The 18179-nt window shown below is 41.2% G+C and overlaps 1 protein-coding gene across 1 annotated transcript in view; it reads left to right on the forward strand.

The window, feature by feature from the left end:
- ADAM12 (ADAM metallopeptidase domain 12) overlaps positions 1-18179 on the forward strand; it is a 970627-nt gene that overhangs the window by 199447 nt on the left and 753001 nt on the right. The window contains exon 3 of the mRNA XM_073595739.1: positions 9222-9295. Within this exon, the coding sequence (XP_073451840.1) occupies positions 9222-9295 (74 nt within the window). The remainder of the gene's footprint in view (positions 1-9221; positions 9296-18179) is intronic.

Raw genomic sequence — 18179 nt, forward strand, 5'->3', positions numbered from 1 at the left:
CAACACAGTGGTTGGAGGAGGAAGGACCTGACAGAGCATCATCAGGCCATCTTTAAGAACCATGAGTAGACAACTAGCGCCCGATGACATCAGAGAAAAAGATGGTTTCAGAGAACCCAGCGGATTACAGTCCTCAACCTACTAAAAGTCCCATCATGCCTCTGGGTGTCATGCTTGTGGCTGTCAGTCCTTCTATGCCGTATGGGACTTGTACTTTTGCCACAGCTGGAGGTCCGCTAATTGCACATCCTTGCTCTATAGCATGGTTTTCTCCTGCAGGATCCAAAGCACAGGCCATATGTCATGATTGTTGAGTTAGGACAAATGTTTTGTTTACTTTTCGACCACATATGTGCTGGCCTATATCAGCCACGCAGAGTAGCAAAGAATACAATGTGTTGGCAAAAATGCTTCATGGCACATTTGCATTGTAAAAGTCTGACATATCTTCCTATTAGCATAAACACAAGAGCAATTAATTTCATTGATACAAAATGAAAGGGGGAAGAAGTCAAGCATAGCAATTTTGTGTTTAATTAAACAGCAGATATTTTTTTTGTGGAAACAGGTGCTATATTTCTTCTTAAGAGGCGTGTAAGGGCTCCTAAACGAGAAGTGACCACTTCACTAGCTTTGTGTCCGTTTGTGTGTACAAAAAGTGATTTATGGGTTTTCTGCTGTGCTCTAGACATCTACTGTCTGGGAAGTGGCCCGAGGCAGCATAGGTTTGATCTTAGCTGCATTCCAGGAACCATGCCGAAACAGTTAACGGAGGACTCCAGACAAAGCATATATTATAAGAATAACTAAAGAAAATTAACAGCCATGTACTGGTGTCTACTATTTTTGGTTATTCATGCACTGTTTGAAAGAAAAAAAAAAAAGCCAGGAAAGCAAAGGAATTTTTACAATGTGCGGTTTTTGGGTGTTCTTACTTTATTATTTTCCCAAGCAAATTTCACCTAAGCCGCTCAGTGAGAGATTTAATGTCAGCAATATCACTTCATTCATCCATAGCTCATAAGCTGAGCCCCTAACTTAACCTTGCCTTTTCAGACCAGCCACAGGCCGGGGGAAGGACAAGTTCTAGTTGTATTACCGGAGCAGAGAAAATGCAGGTTTTCAACCGGACTGGCTGTATTGTGTGGCAGAGCTGTGTATTTTGCCCTTTTGAAATATGGCTGCTGCACTTTGTAATGAAGTGATCAAATGTGATCTGCCTATTGCAAGGGATTATAAGGTTAAACCTTGTAGGGGAGCACATGGATAGAGAGAGAGGTGGAATACATTTTTACAGGGCACAGACGGTAAGTTAACGCAGCATCCCCTTATTGAGACATGCTTTGAGGACTGTACAATTTTTTTATGTGCCTGTTTGGAGAAAATTTGTTGGTTCACTAGATGTTACTTGTTCCTACGTACTATTCAATATATAGATCGTCAATACAGTACTATACCGTGTGTATTATTTTCTGTGGTTACTGACATATTTTCTCAAGTAGGACTGAACTTTTTATCCACAAGACCCAATTGAGAGGAGGCCCGGGCGCTTAGCAGGGAATGAACAAACATTGAGATCCCCTGTCGCTGAACACATCTCTGTGTTTACATTCACAGAGCTGTGCTCGGGGAAGCTCAGGGCTGATCAACGAGTGGCAGGCGCATGCCCTCTGCTTGGGAGCCCGCATCAGGTACTAGGTACGTGATCTAGCACAGGGAGGCCGCTTTGCCGCCGTACGTCGACCTGATGCAGTTGGCAAGCGGTTAAAGTCGTGTCATATGTTACGTTTTAGGAAGCTTGTTAGGATCAGCTTTAGGCCCCTTTCACACGGGAGGATAGAATTCAGCTTTTAGCTGCGGATAGATTAAGTTATCTACCACACCTAAACTCACACAATGCTTTCCTATGGCCCCATTCACACACTGCATTTAGCAACGGTTTCGTTACATGGGGTTTTGTGCAGTTAGAAAAAATGTATTTTACTGAGTCCAGGACCGATTGTGCTATCTGCACATAACCGCAGGTAATTGCAGTGTACTATTTCTCCTGTGGATAGCAGCGCCAACGGGGAAAGAAAAACAGGAAGCACATCAGAAATGGCAAGAATGTTCCACCGCAGCTAAACACAGCTGCATGTAAACGCACTTAAACGCTGCTTATTGCAATGTACAACTGCAAGTGATCGCTGTGCCCTGGAGTCTTGGAATTTCGAAATAACAAAACATGCTTTTAACAGCAGCAGAACAGCCTCCTGTGCGAAAGAGGCCTTATTATCTTGCATATAGCAAAGCGTCATAAAGCAGCTTCCAACTCTGATTTCTCTCACAAGTATTTTGCTTGAGACCCTTGAACAATTCTAAAGGGTCCAATATAAATGTTTTTTTAGGTCTAGTACTTACTCGGCATGGCTCAGGCTTTCTGTAGCTTATCACCTTTTGGTAAAAATCAATCACCCAAGTAAATGAGCTATTGGCAGACAGTAGAAGGAACATGTTACCTTAACCGCTTGCCGACCGGCTCACACTGATATACGTTGGCAGAAGGGCACGTACAGGCATATTAACGTACCTGTACGTACCTTTAAGAAGCACCTTGCGCGCGCGCGCCCACCCCAAGCTCCGTGACACTGATCGCGGGTCCCGCGGGCTCGATGTCCATTGGGATATCCGCGATCGTCTCACGGACAGGAAGAACAGGGATATGCTGATGTAAACAAGCATTTCCCCATTCTGCCTAGTGATACTGACAATGATCACAGCTCCCTGTAATCGGGAAGGTGATCAGTGTCGTGTCACACATAGCCCATCCCCCCCCACAGTTAGAATCACTCCCTAGGACACACTTAACCCCTACATGCCCCCCTAGTGGTTAACCCCTTCGCTGCCAGTCACATTTACACAGTAATCAATGCATTTTTAATGGCATTGATCGCTGTATAAATGTGAATGGTCCCAAAATAGCGCCAAAAGTGTCTGATCTGTCCGTCATAATGTCGCAGTCGCAATAAAAATTGCTGATCGCCGCCATTGCTAGTAGAAAAAAAAAGATTAATAAAAATGCCTAAGAACTATACCCTGTTTTGTAGACACTATAACTTTTGCGCAAACCAATCAATAAACACTTATTGCGATTTTATTTTTTTTTTTTTTAACAAAAATGTGTAGAAGAATACATATCAGCCTAAACTGAGGAAAAAAAAGTTTTTTTTATATATTTTTTGGGGATATTTATTATAGCAAAAAGTAAAAAATAATGCTTTTTTTTTTTTTTTTTTTTTTTCAAAATTGGCACTATTTTTTTGTTTATAGCGCAAAAAACAAAAACTGCAGAGGTGATCAAATACCACCAAAAGAAAGCTCTATTTGTGTGGAAAAAAGAGACGTCAATTTTGTTTGGGAGCCACGTGGCATGACTGCGCAATTGTCAGTTAAAGCGACTCAGTGCCGAATCGCAAAAAGTGCTCTGGTCTTTTGCCAGCCAAATGGTCCAGGGCTGAAGTGGTTAATATGTTCATGATGGGGGGGGGGAGACACAATCTAGGTGAGTGGCACAGGGGGTAACTGTTGGTACTTTGACACCTGAAAATAGTTTGATAATAGAATGTGCCTGAACAATGAGCCAGAAACCCTGAAATGGGTCTGTGTCACCAGGCTTTTGGCTTGTGTTGGTGGCCATAGTCTCACATCAATTTGAGAGGCTTCTAAGATCAATTAGAATGAACTGACCGGTGTATTTGACCTGCAGTTGACCTTCATCTGACCTGCTTCAAGCAGATTTTGCATTTCCATTGACTTGTATAAGAACGCAAAACCCATCTTAAAGCAAGCAAACAAACCTTTGAACACAGGTTGCTGATTACCTTGGAAGCATACGATGCACACTTTAGGCTCTGTTTCCACTATTGCAACCCCAAAGTCACGCAATTTACAGTGTGACTTTGCAATGCGATTTTTGATGCAGTATCATGCGACCAGTGAAAACCATGTGAGAACAAGTCGCACCGAAGTCGGAGCAAAGTAGTACAAAAACCTTTTTTTAGTCTTTGGACTTGAGTCGCACCAATTAGACCCCTTTCACACTGAGGCGGTTTGCAGGCGGTATTGCGCTAAAAATACTGCCTGCAAACCGCCCCTAAACAGCCTCCGCTGTTTGTTCAGTGTGAAAGCCCGAGGGCTTTCACACTGAAACGGTGCGCAGGCAGGACGGTGAAAAAAGTCCTGCAAACCGCTTTTTTGGAGCGGTGAAGGAGCAGTGTATTCACCGCTCCTTCACCGCTCCCGCCGATTGAAATCAATGGGACAGCGTGGCTATACCGCGGCAATGGCGCGGCTATAGCCGCGCTGTACGAGGGATTTTAACCCTTTTTCGGCTGCCAGCGGGGGTTAAAACTGCACCGCTAGCGGCCGAATACCGCTGCAAAAACAACGGTACAGCAGCGCTAAAAATAGCGCTGTTGTACCGCCGACGCCCCCACCGCCCCAGTGTGAAAGGGGCCTTAGAACGGGGGGCCATTGAAATACACGGGTTTTGATTTGTCATGCGACTTCGCATGTGTCAAGTCGCACAACAACTCGCAGTAGTGGAAACAGAGCCTAACTCACAAAGGTTGTCAAAGGGAGCATTTGATACCGAGTCCTTCTAAGTGCCGATTTCTCCCTAGTGTCATCTGTAATTATGTGTTTAAATGTTTGTCAACTGCACTGTCAAAGTGTGTGAGCAAACAGGGCTCACATGGTTAAATATGTTGGTGACATTTGTAATGCTTAAAACGCCAGGAAATGTAGAACATTTACCCTACGAGTACATTAATTTCCTTACCGCCTGAGAGAGGTGTTGACTTGTAGTCTGATTCTATGAAAGCGCACCATGCGGTGTGTCACTCGTACTTTCAATGATCCAGTTATTTGACTTCTTTATGACACAGTGGTGTCATTTTGTAAGTTCTGAATAAATGTGTATACTGCTGTGAAAAGATGCTAATTATTACTGATATTTATGCAGACAGATTTGATATATTTAATTTTTAAATATGTATTTTATGGTCTATGTTGATTCTATGCCAAGTTCTGCTTTATGTATTGCAAGAACATTAACTTCAATGAAGCCATGTAATTACCCTGATAAACAAATCCTTTTGATCTGTTTTGAATACCGATCAGCACTATATCTGTATCTCAGAATGAACACTGAATTATTTTGTGATTTGGATGAATTAATAAAGTATATGATAATTTGTACTAATGCACAAGGTCTTTCTGACTGTCATTCTAGGTACTACAAAGATCATAGACTCATTATTGGACTCTAAGCTCTATAATGTTATCATTAGAGGAAAAAAATCAGAGAAAATGTCCCAACTTGCTTTTAGCAATTGGTCTACTTTTTGCTACTGTGTTCTAACTTCTCACGCAGCCCTGAAAGGGAGAAGTTGATTGGTTGCCAAAAGTAGTGTAGCACAATTCTTATTTTTTACATATAGGGCACTGTGGGATATATATTTTTAAAGGCCCAATTTTTTAAGTACCCTTTTAGTCAAGTGTTCTTTTTTTGGATGTAGGAACCAGATTACAGCTGTCATTTATTTTAGTTTTGGACAGTTATTTAATCTATTACAGGTACTTATATAGCATTGTCAATTTACGCAGCGCTTTACATATATATATTGTACATTCATATAAGTCGCTGCACTCAAGAAGCTTAAAATCTAAGGGCCCCCAACTCGCATTCATAAAGGGTTTTGGCACGTTTTTGGGGTTGTGTTCGATATGTGCAAAGAGAGATCACACAAACACTTATAAGTTTAACATTTATTAAAGATAATGACAGATAAAGAAAATATGACATGACTACTTAAAGCGGGATTCCGGCCTAAAAAAAAAAAAAAATTATTTCAGCTGCTACAAACACTGTAGCTGCTCACTTTAAATAAGTACTTACCTGTCCTGAGTGCCCACGATGTCGGCCGCCCGAGGCCGACCCGTCCCTCGGCTCTCGGGTCCCGTCCCATCCTAGGTAAGGGAAACAGGCAGTGGAGCCTTGCGGCTTCACTGCCAGTTTCCTACTGCGCACGTGCGGGGGCGGCGCGGCGCTCTGTGAATGGCCCCATGGTGTTCTGGGAACATACACAGTTCCCAGAAGACAACGGGGCCGCTCACAGAGGAGCAGAAGACGCTGCGGAAAAGGAAGAGGCAGATTAGGAAGACTGCCTAGCAACAAGGGTTTAGGTAAGTTTTTAAAAAAAATTTTTTTTTCAAATGTTTTTTTAAATTTTTTTTTTAGGATTTTTGGTGTAAATTTTTTTCAGGGTGGCCCTCCACTTTAAAGTGGATATAAACCTGATTCATGAAAGCTGGGCACATATGTATTTTAGCTGGGCACATATATTTGCAGTGTTTTCTTATCTCTCTTCAAAGCCCTAAGTCCCGTGGCTTTCTCCTGCTCCGTTCTTCTGTTATCAGCCTAATAAACTTCTGATAAGGTCTCCAGATGGGAGCCTGAAGTTTTCGTCAGGAAGGGCGCTATAAATAGATTAGTGCAAAGCTGAACTAGTCACAGGCTCTGCATGTGTGGAGAGGGAGTGTGTACCTTTCCTCCAATCAGCTGTCTTACAGTGTATAGCAAAAATCCACACCCACAGGTGAATCAGGAAGAGAAAATTCTAATAGGACGTGCACATTCTAAACAGTATATAAAGATGAAGACAGCAGATATACATGTAAAACCTATGTAGGGAGATTTGTTTCTGTGTATCATCTGAGGCTGTTTACGTCACTGGGTATATGTGACGGTACATCCACTTTAACTGCTGGCTGACCAGCCGCCGTCATTAGACTGCGGCAGGATCCCACGAGCTGTGGTAGCTATACGTCAGCTCCTTTAAGCGGGATAGCAGGCACGCGCGCACCGCCGGAGGAGCGTGCACACGCCTGCTGCACTGCGTGGGTGCTGATGCTCGTGGCCGACGGTCGCAATGACCGCCGGCCACGAGCAATCACAGGCATGAGAGGCAGAACAGGGACGTGTGTGTAAACACACAAATCCCTGTTCTGTTTTCTGAGGAGAGACAGATCGTGAGTTCCTAATAGCTAGGAACCACGATCTGTCATCTCCTCTAGTCAGTCCCCTCCCCCTACAGTTAGGGAACACAGTTAACCCCTTGATCGCTCCCTAGTGTTAACCCCTTCCCTGCCAGTGACATACAGTAATCGGTGCATTTTTATAGCACTGATTGCTGTATAATTGTCAATCGTCCCAAAAATGTCCGATGTGTCCGCCATAATGTCGCAGTCACGATAAAAATCGCAGATCGCCGCCATTACTAGTAAAAAAAAAAAATAATAAAAATGCCATCAATTTATCCCCTATTTTGTAGACGCTATAACTTTTGCGCAAACCAATCAATATACGCTTATTGCGATTTTTATTACCAAAAATATGTAGAAGAATATATATCGGCCTAAACTGAGAAAAAAAATAGCTTTAAAAAAAAAAAATTGGGAAATTTATTATAGCAAAAAGTACAAAATATTGTGTTTTTTTTTTTTTTTCAAAATTGTCGCTCTTTTTTTTTTTTTTTTGTTTATAGCGCAAAAAATAAAAAATGCAGAGATGATCAAATGCCACCAAAAGAAAGCTCTATTTATGGGGGAAAAGACGTCAATGTTGTTTGGGTCCAGCGTCGCACGACCGCGCAATTGTCAGTTAAAATGACGCAGTGCCCTATCGCAAAAAATGCTCTGGTCGTTAAGCAGCCAAATCTTCTGGGGCTGAAGTGGTTAACTAAAGATGCTGTTTCGCCATGGGGTCCCCCTGCTTTTACGCAGTATGGCCGACCAGATCCAGACACATGCATGTTTTGCAAGCTCTTGAGTGAGACAAACTTATTCCAGTTTGGGCTGTGGTATTTAGACTTGTATATAAGGAATAGACAACCCCAAAGACAGCTCCCTTTTGCAATATGACCCCTCAAGGACTTGGTCAGTTTACAATCACACATTCCTTTTGGTGTGAGTCATCCAAAGTAATCAGGAAAACTAGGATATTAGAGGCTTTCTTAGATATTTGTGAGGGAAACATTGATAATGAATATGAAATTTACAGTTTCCCCATCACTCATACACCTACTTGGGCTAATTTAGACAGGAGCCAATTAGCCTACCAGCATGTCTTTTGGGGTGTGGGAGGAAACCCACGTAGGCACAGGGACAACATGCAAACTCACTGCAGGTAGTGCCCAGGTTGGGATTCAAGCCGCTGATCCTAGTGCTGCTAGATGGAAGTGCTGCCCCACCTTATATCTGATTGTTACAATAAACCAGGGGTTTCTAAACGTTTTAATCTGCGTACCCAAAAAAAGAAAATCGTCACTGGCCTAGGACCTGCAAAGTAAATTATTTCCAAAATGCACACAAACTTCTAAATAATTATTATACTATATTATAAATAATACTTTGGTTTTTCAACTATTGCCAGGATCTCTTCACCTCACAATATTTGCATGGGTAATTTTCTCTGCTCCCAGCCTTGCAGGTATGTGTATGTGTTGTCCATTATATTACTCTAATCATTGCACAAGTTTTTAAAATGGGATCATAGGTAGGAAAATTTGTCATCCCATGCATTGTATTCTGTGAATAAGCATTGATATCCTGTCATTCAACTACTTGACCGCCCATTTACCAATTGCAATGCATTGTGGGAGTGTAGTAATACAAGTTCTGTGAAGGGTGGGGAAAGTGGAAGGGGGGCGGGCCGGCCAACTTTTTTTTCTCTGTAGCAGCAGCTGCAGTTAGCTTTCATAGCGCCAGAAGACTCAGGACAGTATTTGGCGGAGAAACACTGCAGGGAGAATTTTCAGCATCACCCAGCAGATAATGGGATACACAGCATGACACATTACTAATAACAAATTTTAAAAATCCTAAAGTCGCGCCTAAAGAAACACTCCTATGAACAACACTGTCTCGTTGTTGTGTTTTTTTTAGAAATCCTTCATTACTATTCTTGAGGAAAACATAGTGTTGAGTCTTTGATACATACTGTATGATGCCTATTGAGTCTGATCTCCCAAATATTAGACAAGCTTTTTAGGAAAGCTTCGCTGGGGTAGCTCTCCAAAGATGTATCTTTGACTGCAGTGTACCACAACCAATGATGTAATCGCACGTTCTATGCTTTTATCTTATTACCTGTTTCTTAATGATAATTTCTGCTTTTTAAGGGTCATCCATCAAGACTAAGACTGTTACTAAGAGCTAAAGAGGAAGAACTGCTGTTAAATCTGGAGAGAAACGAGTAAGTACAGTTAATTGCTGTCATTAGACTCTCTTCTGAAATTGTGGTAGTGTTCCGGTACAAAATGTTCTGCCATCCTCCCCATACCCTGCAGGGTGCTTTTGGATGTACAACCTAATCCTCTGTAAACAAATGTGAAGTATTCATCATTAATAGATGATTACTAGACTATTCCTTGCTACTTTCATTTACTGTGTGTGTGCGTGTGGTGGTACTTATCAGGCAAATTTACATGACTGACTTGCATTATGTAAAGAATTTTTTTTCAGCACTAATCCCTGCCATATAGAGAAAGGGACCAAATTAAAACCTACTTCTAACATTTTAATAAGATTAGAGTTAATACATTTGCAACTATATATGGAAACCACACCTCCACGTCAAGGCACCTCTGCAAACTGCAGGCCTACTGTAGAAAATTACCAATACTGGGACATACAGTATATAACACTGAATAGACTGAGAACAAACTTGCCTGGGCCTATCCTACCTTTTCAGGTTAAAAATATGGAAGCTGTTTTTTTGTTTTTTAAATTTGAAAATGAACGTACCACATCTGCCATTTTCTTTTAAGGGCACAAAAGGTTAAACTTGACAAGACTAGCTGGAGTGTGTGTCTGCTAAACATAGCAGTCTTTGACAAAATGTGTTGATGGGGGCTTGGACCTGAATTTAGAGAAGATGGGGCTTAAAATTCCAATTTTTAGGGGCAGCTCTTAGTCACCCAGGATATCCCTGGGGCCCCTGAAGTAATATGAGGAATGTAAAAGGGATGAGCAAGATTTATTATGAGTCCAGTAAGTCTTTATTGCACATGACTGGGCAAAAGAATGCATAAAACACATCTTGTATCCAGTCTGTTGTCCAGTACCCTTTTTTCAGTGTTGCCAGGTTAGAAGCCATGGTATAGGGGGAGCCCCTGAAACGCATTAGATGCCTTTTCTTGACCTTTTGTAATGTGAAACATAGACTTACTTGATGCATATTAAATTTGTGGCACTCCAATCCCTTCTACGCTCCTCAGACATGGCAATGAGGGGACCTGGCAATTGGCTCTTTAGTTTTTAGTTACTTTTTTACTAACAAGAAAAGCACTTTGGCATGGAGAGCTGCTGTTCTTTCCTAAGATACTAATTAGATGTTGCTCAAATTGGTCTTCCAACTGCCATAGCAACTATTCGCTTTAGGATTAGTTTGCTTTAATACTGTATACTTTGCATCAAAATACATTTTTTTTGTTTTGTAGAGAGTTTAAACGTCCTTTATTTTTCATTTTTTGCTCTCTTTGGACCATTGGAAAACTTTCCCTGTCCTCTCTGTCCCAGAGACGGATGGAAGATGACAGAAAATCAAAAAATGATTGTAACTGGAACCATTGGAAGATTTCCCTCTCACCTCCCCCTTTTAATGACAACTTTGACCTTTTTGTAACTTTTGTGTCCTGGTGGCAATGGTCATTATTGCCCTCTTTTTTTCCAGTCGGAGCACTGCTGTGCAGGAGCTAACAGGAAGCTAATATCAAAACATATTTAGGTTGTTTTACTAGTTATAATTATATAATTATGTTCTTTTTAATAACGCATACCTTGATTGAATGCTTATTTTCACTTCTTCCTGGTGTTTAGCTTAAAGTGGTTCTAAAGGTAGAAGGTTTTTTACCTTAATGCATTCTCTGCATTAAGGTACAAAACCTTCTGTGTGCAGCTACCCCCCCCCCCCCCTTCCGTAGTGCCCTTTAATCCAGGGCTGTGCCTGAGAGCAACGGTTCTCTCGTCTCCTCACTGAGATCAACAGCCAGTAAGGAGAGAGCTGGTGGTAGGTCAAAGGATACATACAAGCGCGGCTTGGGAGAAATCCCTTATGAGTGCCCCCATAGCAAGCTGCTTGCTATGTGGGTTCTTGGTGGGTGGGAGGAGCTAGGAGCGCCGAGGGGGGGGGGGACAACCAAGAGAAGGAGGCTAGGGGCTGTTTCCTGCAAAACCATTGCACGGATCAGGTAAGTATAGGAGTTTATTATTACTAAAAAAAAAAAAAAAAAAAAAAAGTCTTTTAGAATCACTTTAAAACAAATTTGCTTTAACTTAAATGGACCTTCTGCTGCAACATTCCTTGGCATTCCCAGCTGCAGCAGTTCATTGTGTGTTCCCGGGTTGAAGTGGCTCTTCAGTTAGTCTATAATATAAGCCAGCTTTCATTTTGGGTTAAGTGGGCCACAAGCTGTACCCTTTCATATATTTTCTTATCTTGTAGCTTCCTTCCTTCTTGTTTCTACATTTCTTGTTAAAAAAAAAAAAAAAATCTTTCATAATATATAAATTTGGGAGAAAGTGATAGCTTAAACATGAAACAGAAATTGGTGGTTATTCTGTTTTGTCCAAAGCTGAAGAAGAATAACTTTCACATGGAAAATCTTTGCGCGTCTGTAAATAATACATTTTGCAATATGTTTAATAGAGCGACTTTTCTAAATGTTTTATCAGTTGAGTTCCGATAGATGGAACAGTTCTAATTAATCTGTTTTATATTTGCTCAGCCCAGAATTAGGTGTCACAATTTTATGATTAGTCATTACTCTCCTGTCGTCTCTAAAACATTCCAGAAATGGAAAGATAAATGGTTTTATGGGCCTTTTATAAAGTCCTTAATGAATTACAACACACAGTTGCGGCTTTTTACATTCTCCCAGCGTGAATCTGGGGCAGATTACTGCTCGGAGTGACGTTGTATATTGCCCAGTGGATTCATGAATAAAATAATTACCTGTTGATAAGCACTCTATTGTGTCTGATATGGTTAGAAACCACAGTAAAAATGAAGAGACTTTATGTGTCCTGGAACTATTTCTCCTGCTGGTATAGATAATTATACTGTCCCTTGTTACCCATGCAAGGTTAATTTAAAGGGACACCTAATCTGACCATTCCATTTAGCCAGTATGAATAAAGCTTCAACAGTGACCTGTGTATGTATTGTAAAATGTGAGGTAATTTTATAAACTGTATTTGTGGTCAACTTATTGAAAGTAAAATGACATATGAATATAGAGGTGCCTGCAAATACCTTTTTAAAGGGTCCCAAGGTCCCAGATAGCCTTAAAATCCCAGGGCTGTTTTTAATGCAAATACTAACCTGATGGGTAACTATACTGGTTTGGAGTTAGTTTCATTTTAACGCTAAAGTTTTTTTTTGGCAGAGATACAGCACTAAACGCATTAGTGATGCATAATGGTGCGTGTCCCATTATCTGCAGGCAGCTGCTTATAGTAAACCTCATCCATTCAGTGCCTACTTCACAGCTGCCAGGTACTGCCCTGAGCCGCTGTTTCTGGAGCTGTGAGTTAACAGCAGTGTCTGCTATGTAGAAAAGTTGCAATGCTACCCTGCCCTATTCACATAAACTTGTATTATTATTGACCCACAGTGCCTAATGTTATGTGAATTGGCGGGGGGGGGGGGGTCTGTCATTCAACAGGTTCTCCTCTATTCATAGAACGTGATGCACTATGGGACAATAATATGAGATTTATTGAATGATAGTGAGGGCAGAAGGGGGTTGGCGAGCAGCACAACTTTTTCCAGTATCAGTATCATGCTGGAAGACAAGTGTTCAGGGAAGTATCCAGTTGCTATGAAGGGGATACTGAACTGAAGATTTTTAGCAGAAGCACCTACCTGCATGTAAAAGGACTACACACCATTACAGATAAGTATGTGTTTGCTCTACCAACCCCCAAAAAATGCTAAATACAGCCTTAAGTTTTATAATTTTTTTTGTTTTCTATTTCATTGCCGATTTTTTTTTTTTTTTTTAAGAAAAACTTTGCTGTACAAATAGATATTTAATGCAGGATGTACCCATAACACTGGGGTCACAGAACATTGATATATTGTAGAGAATTCCATAGTAGAGGTTTGCCTCTTGCGGATTCAATCTCCAATCCAGCCCCATCTGAACAGAACATGCAGGGGAAAAGAGAGAGGGGTATTAGAAACTAATTTTACCTATTGACTTTGTTGTCTGTGTAAAGCAGCCCATAGATTATTTGATTCCTTCCGCAATGGGTTGTGCAGGCTGTGAGGGAACTTTTCTGGCCGGCAGAACACAACAATTAATGCTAGCAGCTATAGCTACCGGAAATAACCGCGTGTAAAAAATGCGACGGGCGGCTTGTACCCAAGTTGATTGATGGATCAACTTGGGTATAATCAGTTTGTCCATAGATGGATTGAATCTCGGCCAGTCCTTGCTGAACCACCCCAATTTCGATCCATGTATAGCAGGCTATTGAGCTCTGTCAACTGGCATTTTTTCAATAAAGCAGCTAAACAAAGGAAACAGGAAGGCCTCTTGCACACTGTACTCATGTATGAGCATCAAACATTCCTGGCAGAAAAAACATGAGGATGGATTGTATATCACTTGTGACTATTTGCAAATATGCAAATAAAAGTGTGAAGTGTGGCATTTGTGCTCATTTGCGACTATATACATTTACTGATTTACTGATCAATATGCAGAGCATGTTTATCGGCTTTTGTGAACAGCACATTGAGAACAGTTAGCTGCCTTTAGCTTGGTAAAAAAAAAAATACCTGTATGCCTGAAAACTGAGCTATTTCAGGCAGCAGTGTGCAAGAGACCTTAAAGTATAAATAAAAGAAGAATTTTTCTTAATTTCTGATAGGGGATAGGAATTAGATCACCTGTCAGTGATTATTGCTGTCTTTGCCCCTGTTAGGGAGACTCACCCTCTCTATTTGTCCTGTGTATCATTCTCATTGAAAGTAAAAGAAAATCCCACATTTTGGGCTGACAGAACACGAATAGAGGGCAAATCTTCAAATAGGGACACCAGTTCTGGTGACACCCCCAGACTCCCTTACTTTGGAGGGATTTCTCTCACTTTCTGCTTTTAGCTATGGGACAGGAAGTGAAGGGAAATTTCCCCAATGGGACACAGATGACAAAAAAAATAAATACAAAAATTTAACGGAGGCTATAACCCTCCCTTACTCTATCCAAAATGGAAAAATAAAAATGTGGGCTCCTACATTACTACCAGCTGGCTAAAAATATTTATATACAATACTTACAGGGGCGGGGGGAATGTATGTTTTTCAATCTTAAACACAATAGAGAGGATACATTTAAAACCTAAAACTCTATCAAAGTAGCTAAATTCAAGCTCCGTCTTATCCAAGATACAGGCCCCAGGAATGAATAACACATGCCAACACATTTGAGGACCTCTCCAGGTATGCTGCCGGCAATATCCGGCAGGAGAGATTTATTCATCCAAGCTTTTTTGATGGGGGGGGAAGAAAAAGTGATTTTGCTCATCCAGCCCACTGTGGTGAATGACCGAAGTCTTAAAGTGTGTGGCACCTTTCCACTGAGTGTGAGGTGCAATAATGCATAATCACTGTACTTAATTACTAAACAGGAAGTACAGCATGCATATGTAATTCGCAAACATAGCTGTACATATACACATATAACGTGAAGCTGGTGTGGAGAAGATGAGTTGGAGCAGGTCCCCAGATGGGTGGGGAGAATGAAGATGTTCCAGCTCTACCTCCAGGGAACGTGAGAGGAGGTGATGCGAGCACTCATATCTCCAACAGGCTTTGCTCTATGTCTCCCCCGCAGACACAGGTCCTCTTCCTGCTCTCTTCTTAGGCTAAAGGAGAGGCGTGATGATGAAAAGTAAGAAGCTAAAGAGTCTAAAGTAATTAGGGAAAGGCAGATAGCAGCTGAGGAACTGGGGGGAAAAACAGAAAAGGAGATAGAAATGGTATAGTTCATAGGTTCATAGGTTTTGGCTCTTTGATACTATTAAGGGGAAGAAAGTAGATGGGTCCATTAACGCACATGGCATAAATATGTCACAGAAACAAAAATACAAGCAATATATGAAAAGAAAAGAAGGATTTAACAGACCTCTAGACTTCATTGTCTGAACCTTGACCCCCGCAAGTGGAATGGTGTACGTTTTGTGTTCTCAGGAGTCTTTTTACACTGCACATGAAAGGAAACCTGTTTTGAGAGAAAGATGGGGAGTCTTCCATTGCTGAAAAAGCTAGTTTTACCTGGAACAAACACACAGATCAGGAACATAAGAGCGAATTTTATTCTGCATATTACTTCAGGTCAGGTTACTAAAAGCTTTAGATCAACTTAAAAGTCAAAAGGGAGGTCTACAGTGGAAGCTTTTTTTTTTTTTTTTTTTTTTTTTTTTTTTTTTTCAGTACAAGATACCTTTTAATACAACAGAATACAAATCTGATCACTACTTCTGTGTAGTGTGACGACATTACGCTTGTTCACTCCAATCTTATGATGACCATGTTAGGATCCAAAATAGATGATCGCCATAACATTTTTCATTCATGTGCCCATTTCCGTTAGTGAGATGGTTCTGCTACTCATCATTGTTTTTCATAGTAAAAAAATTGAAGCTTTGCTGTAAATTAGAACTCTACAGTAGAGTTGGGTTGAGTGGAGCAGTGAAGGGTTTAAACCTGCACCAGATGCCTTTCGTGACCCTGTCAAGAAAATCTGCTTCCGCTCCTGTCCTAGCAATGTCTGGTGCTGCTTGCCCGAGAGACTGGTTTTCTGTGGTTTTGGGCCTTATGGTGGATGCTCCATAGGAATATATAGACAATCTGTGACGGCAGAGAACATAGGCCTTAGCAGAGAAGCAGCTGTCACTGCTGGACAGTATAGGGATGGAATATTCATCTGGGAACACAAAGGACAGCAACAGATAAAACCTGTCCGCTCTACTGAAAAGTAGAAAAATAGAGGTGCGTTTGGTAACTGAGGGCCCCTCTGCTGATCATGAATAAGTGGTATTGTGCCATACCAGGTGTGCTTAGATTTGCAGTTCTTTGTTAGCTGGGGACATACCCGGTTTTAGGGGGAATAATTAGTTTGTGTGATTCATCGATCTCGTACAGGTTTTTTGTTTTTTTTTCAGAAAATGAGCTAAAGAAGTCGAAGTTTCTATTCTTCTAGAATGAATAGGAACTTAAGATTGTTAGCAGGATGTACAGTATCATCAGCACTATCCATCATGCTGTTGGACCTAATTTCTAACATTTATTTTTATTAAAAAAAATAATTCAGACAAACCTCTGCTAGGTTTTATTTCTCTTTTACCCCATTCAAGAGATTCACCACCTTTCCTGTCCTGGTTACACTCTGTCAGATCCTGATAGGAAAAAAAAAAATTGTCTGGTGCTGGACCTTAAACATATACAGAACTACCAAACTCTTGCCACGGCACACTAACAAGGAGAAAATGCTCTCCTTACCTCATTACCCAGCCACTTATTGGGAAGTAATGGAGAGCCTGAGTGAGAAATCGTTTTATAGCTCAACTACTGTCATACTTTTTTTTTCTTTTTCAATTGCACAGCATTAGTTTAACATAAAAAAAAAAAATCATCTACTTTCACTTGCAATACTAGTCCTCTCCCCAACTCTTCTGCAGACAGACCACCTTGTGGTCAAGCCCTGGGTCTCTTCTGGGTTAAATAACCCCTGGTTTCATTCATTCAACCTGTATAAACCCAGAGGGTAATATATTTACCCCCTGGGAGTGCATCTTTACTGCATTGCGCACACAGTACAATGCTGCAGAAAAATGTCTGCAACATTAAAGATTGCCTGCTGCTGGATACGAAGAGAGGAGGAAGAGTGTGCAATGCTTCATATAAGTGGCCAAAAGACCCCTCAAAGCATTGAAAAAAGTTGAGTCCTTAATGGGGTGGTGCTACCCACTGTTCACCCAAGCTAGAGTTGGGGCTTTAAATTTTAAATGATAAACTTTGGAGAAATAAGTACCTAGGTTCCCTGCTTATATCACTGACTACAATAGTACAATACCAACTTAGGTACAATACCTGATATGGTTAAAGTTGTAAGTAATAAGGTGCTGTAATGAATATGCATATCTAGGAATTCCATATAACTGACTCATAGACTCTAGCTAATTGATAAGAATACTTGGTCTCTAGGCCACTGGGAGCTCCCTCCAACTACTGCTAATTGGAATAGTGAGTTGCACAGTGGCGCGAACCGATTCTGTAGAAGAGAAAGCCCTAATGCAAGCTATTTTGTCTCCTCCTCTTCCTCTCACCACAGGAAGGATAGTCAGAGGGAGAAAGTGATCACTGCTTGTGGTTTGGAAAACTGGAGTAAAAGTAAGGGGAGGTAGCAAACAGATTAGGCTTTGGTCATTGTACCTGCAGTTTATTACCTATTTATAAATGTATTGGTAGCATGAGGGAATTACCAACAAAGCTTTTTATTTGCTTACTTAATGTGTGAGAGAACACCTCTTGGGCCATTGATCAGACTGCCACACCAGAAGGAGCATATCATCTTCCCGGCAGGAACACCTATCCTAACATTGACCACAGAGGCATTTTGGGGCTGACCGTGCAGGACACTAATTATCCTCCACCGGTTCCTACACATACAGTACACTCATACTTGTTTCAGTCCAAAGGCATGGGAGGGAAGCCACCAAATACTTTGCGAGTCTTGCACATTCATGGTTCAGGCTCAGTCTCCTGGAAGGCTCAGTTCTGCAGTGAGGCCTAAGATAGGGTCCCAACTGCTGGGAAGGTCAGATCAACTGGGAATAAATCCACCCCTTCACCAGAACCTCAGTCACTGGCTACCACTGGTCCTTCTCCCAAACTGGCTGCTCCTTCTTTATGCAGATGTTTTCTCTTAATTCATTGTCACCATAGTTTTACACTTCATGCCCTGTCAGCATACACAGTAAATGCACACACTTGATTTCTACACATAATGACCAGACCAGATGTGCTAAATAACGGAGCTTGTTCATTGTGTTTACTGCTTGGCACT

The sequence above is a fragment of the Aquarana catesbeiana genome, linkage group LG08 (assembly GCF_042186555.1).
Source record: "Aquarana catesbeiana isolate 2022-GZ linkage group LG08, ASM4218655v1, whole genome shotgun sequence".
Lineage (NCBI taxonomy): Eukaryota > Metazoa > Chordata > Amphibia > Anura > Ranidae > Aquarana > Aquarana catesbeiana.